General features: G+C 49.6%; 1 protein-coding gene and 1 pseudogene across 1 annotated transcript; one reads left to right on the forward strand and one right to left on the reverse strand.

The window, feature by feature from the left end:
- Positions 1 to 1,008: 1,008 nt before the first annotated feature.
- Positions 1,009 to 1,953, reverse strand: LOC125550224 (alpha-amylase/trypsin inhibitor-like). The gene has a single exon (XM_048713172.1). The coding sequence runs from the start codon at positions 1,883 to 1,885 to the stop codon at positions 1,199 to 1,201; it is 687 nt and encodes a 228-aa protein (XP_048569129.1). The 5' UTR covers positions 1,886 to 1,953; the 3' UTR covers positions 1,009 to 1,198.
- A 538-nt stretch (positions 1,954 to 2,491) lies between these two features.
- On the forward strand, positions 2,492 to 3,455 carry LOC125554500 (annotated as a pseudogene).
- Positions 3,456 to 4,060: the final 605 nt, after the last annotated feature.

Raw genomic sequence — 4,060 nt, forward strand, 5'->3', positions numbered from 1 at the left:
TAAGACGTTTTCGTAAGCTAACATTGTGGGACCGAGGGTGTACTAGATTCGCTGTTTAGCTGTTGATGCCTCTATGTAATCCCAAAGTTTGAACTCGGTTGTGAGTGTGGTTTGCTGGTGGTTTGGTCGTGCTCGAGCTTGAGCTTCCTATATGTAGGTTTGCGCTTCTTTTGACGCTGTAGTTTTGCTTGAGATCCTTCTTGATCCTTGAGGATCTTGTATGATAAGTGCTGGTAGTTTTGTATTAAGGCCTGTACCGAATAGATCCCTGTTTTCATTTAAAAAAAATGGTCCCATGGTCGATCGTATTGGCATGCCCGGGTTTCCCATGTTTGCTCGTGACACTCTTGTCCACGTCCGCTGGTGCGAGGCAAAGAAGAATTTTCTACAGAATGTTTTTTTCTGCACTAACATGTCGAAAGCGTGTAGAGATGGAAACAAGACGAGAGAACACGTAGATTGCGTGTGGAAGTACTCGGCCGTGGATACACTTGTATTATAATGGGAGTACCTAGAACTCATCTAAATGAGATATAATTTGGTCTCATTCACTTGGAAATCAAGAACAAAAACAACCCACGTCAGCACACACGCATTTTATAACATCACATCCAATGGCTATAAAAGATGAATGAGACCAAATTATATCTCATCTAGATGAGTTCTAGCAAAACTGTATTATAATTGGTGAAACAAGGATAGCTCCTACAAGGATTTTTCCAAGAGTCGTTGCATTATCTTCCAACCAGCTCTTCAATATCGGCGGTGTCTTCTGGCCCGTTTGACCATTTATTCTACGCCAATTGAATGGACACATTGGGTATTGGATTTGGATGGAGCTCTCAAGAAGATATGGATCCAGTGCTAGCTGGCCTCCTACTAGTACGTATACTTGTTACGCCGACGTCGCACGGCATATCTACATTTGGGCAATGTGGCCATCTAGTAGATATCTACAAGAACATGCATGCATGTGGCTGACGATTGTTTTGGGTTGGACTTGGAAAATATAGTAAATAGCTCTCTCAAATCTTTTTAGCAATTTCCTTGTCGAATACATCCCTTTCCCGCTTACATGTGATTGTACATATGAACATATGCATCCAATCACGCTTATTTTGATATAAGATCGGATAGACTCCTTCTTGTCTGTGTGCCCGATCGAGACCGCTTCAATGGCTGCCTAGTTTTAGCTCGATCATGGGCAGAAGATGACCTGGTAGTTGGTGCCGCCGGGGCAGGTGTAGGTGCTGGTGGCGTCGTCCTTGGGGTAGCTGTAGGCATCGGAGCACTGCCCCTTGAAGAACCTCGAGTAGTCCGTCGGCCCGCAGTTGTTCGCCGCCGACCCTGTGCAGCAGTACCGGTCCTCCTTGAACACCGTGCACGCGTTGTTGCACCCTCCGGCCGCCCGCAGCTCGTTGGGGCACTGCGGCGTGATCACCCGAGGGCACTGCGGCCCGCCCTTGGGGCACCCGGGGGAGCCGGGGGCGGGGATGAAAGACATGGGCACGTTGAACCCGTCGATGAGGGAGATGTCGAAGAAGTCGAGGTTCATGTACTTGTTGAGCCCGAACTCGGCCAGCGTGTTGGGCGCCTGCCCGTACTGCGTGCACTGCAGCTTGCCGCCGCAGTCGCCCGTCTGGCACCGCCCGTTGCCGGCGCTGTCGAAGTTGCACCCCGTGCGCGCCCACACGCGCCCGCCCGTCGTGCCCGCCGGCACGTCGATGCTCCACGTCTGCCCCGCGTCCAGCTTTCTGCCCCCGCCGGCCGGCACCGCTGCCGCCCACACCGTGTACTGGCACTTGTTGATGACCGTGAAGGTCGCCGCGTCGGCCGCGGCGACCAGGACGAGGAGCAGGATGGTAGAAGCGAGGACAGACGCCATCCTGATCTCTCCCCTCTGGTAGAGCTCAAGTGTTCTTGTGGCGAGGAATAATGGAGTTCGATCGATTGGGTCGATATTTATAGGGTTGGGAAGAGTTGAATTCAACTTTTTGCAGCTTCTCGACGTGGTTGCTTGGCAGCTCACGAGCAAGCGGTTAGGCCACACAACAAAAGAGATCACGCCGCTGAGACTCAGGCCACCACCAGGCTACGCATGCTTGATGAATTTGGGGGAAGTACAGCAGGATCCGATAGAGACATGGCTTGTTCACAAGTGGGTTATTCTTTGTGTGTATGGAATTCTTTCCCGTCCCATGGAATTCCATGACTCAAAAGTTGATATGTGGATTTTTCTTCTTTGGGAAACACGGTATAGATACATGCGTCCACACGCACACACAGCCACCCCTCTGAATGCACGCACACACATCTTATGCCTATGTGCATCTTTGAGAGACTGAGCCGTTAGATTTTGAGACTGACAAAGTCGCCACAGGCGCTTCAGAGTCGACAGGCACGCCATGCCGCTGAATGAATATTGCTGGAAAAAATGGAATAAATTCAAAACAATGTGACAACCAGTGTCAAATCCAGGACTTGAACTAAAATGGGCAGATTCAACCACAAGGAACCTAGCCATTTAAGTTATGTCCAGTTCATAGATGTACGGATTTGTCTTCCAAGAAGATTTCAGATATTCTTTAAAATGGAATGTATATCACGTGCTTTTGTTTTTAGAAATAGCATGTACCTTTATTCCGGTATGCTTGTAGCTGACGAGGAGGAGGACGACCTTCACGGTGGTGAACAAGTGCCAGTACACGGTGTGGGGCGACGGCGGGGGTAGGAAGCCGGACGCGGGGCAGACGTGGAGCATCGACGTGCCGGCGGGCACGACGGGCGGGCGCGTGTGGGCGTGCACGGGGTGCATCTTCGACCGGGCTGGCAACGGGCGGTGCCAGACGGGCGACTGCGGCGGCAAGCTGCAGTGCACGGGGTACGGGCAGGCGCCCAACACGCTGGCGGAATTCGGGCTCAACAAGTACATGAACCTCGACTTCTTCGACATCTCCCTCATCGACGGGTTCAACGTGCCCATGTCGTTCGTCCCTGCCCCCGGCTCCCTCGAGTGCCCCAAGGGCGGGCCGCGGTGCCCCCGGGTGATCACGCCGCAGTGCCCCAACGAGTTGCGGGCCACCGGAGGGTGCAACAACGCGTGCAGTGTGTTCAAGGAGGACATGTACTGCTGCACCGGGGCGGCGGCAAACAACTATGGGCCGACCGACTACTCGAGGTTCTTCAAGGGGCAGTGCTCCGACGCCTACAGCTACCCCAAGGACGACGCCACAAGCATTTTCACCTGCCCGGCGGCACCAACTACCAGGTCATCTTCTGCCCATGAGCGGCCATGAAAGGGTCTCGAGCACATAGACAAGAATAAGTCTATGTCTATCCGTTCTTATATATCAAAATAAGTGCAACTGGATGCAAACATTCGTACGCACATGTAAGCCGGAAATGGATGTATTCGATCGACGTGCGTAATAAAGTCGTGCATGAATAAAATGCTCTTGCGTAATAAATACATGCGTGCATGTTCTTGTAGTAGATATGATTGAGTGTTCTTATAGTACTACTACTAGATAAGATATCTATAGGTGACTACATTGCCTAAGAGCATGGTTAATAATAAAGCCTGCTGCTGCTGGTTATAAGCCAATGCCACATCATATACAGCTTTTATAAAAGGACTGTGATATTTGGCACATGTGTGCCATATAAGCAAAACTGTCACACATTTATTTTTCTTCACTTTAAATATATGCATATATTAGCTTGACTATTTCTTCTTTCACGTGCATTTTTTCTTCTAAGTATATGCATACACTAGAGGACAAAAAAGCTGATGTCATTCTAGATTCTTTTTATTTAAAAAAATTAAAATGTTTTGTAGCTTAAACCGTCGGTCCGATGTAAAAACCGTTTCTACATAAAAGATTCGTCGCGCCGAGATCTTCGAAACTAGATCCCATGTTGGCATGTTCCGATGACTTTTTTTAGCCAAAATTTACCACGCTTAGGCTACATAAATTACCATGCCAGTTATATACAAGTTACCGTGCTATTTCCACATAAGTTATCAAACGCATAAAATTGGTTCACTGACCCTGTAGTT

This window comes from Triticum urartu, chromosome 4, assembly GCF_003073215.2.
Source record: "Triticum urartu cultivar G1812 chromosome 4, Tu2.1, whole genome shotgun sequence".
Classification (NCBI taxonomy): domain Eukaryota; kingdom Viridiplantae; phylum Streptophyta; class Magnoliopsida; order Poales; family Poaceae; genus Triticum; species Triticum urartu.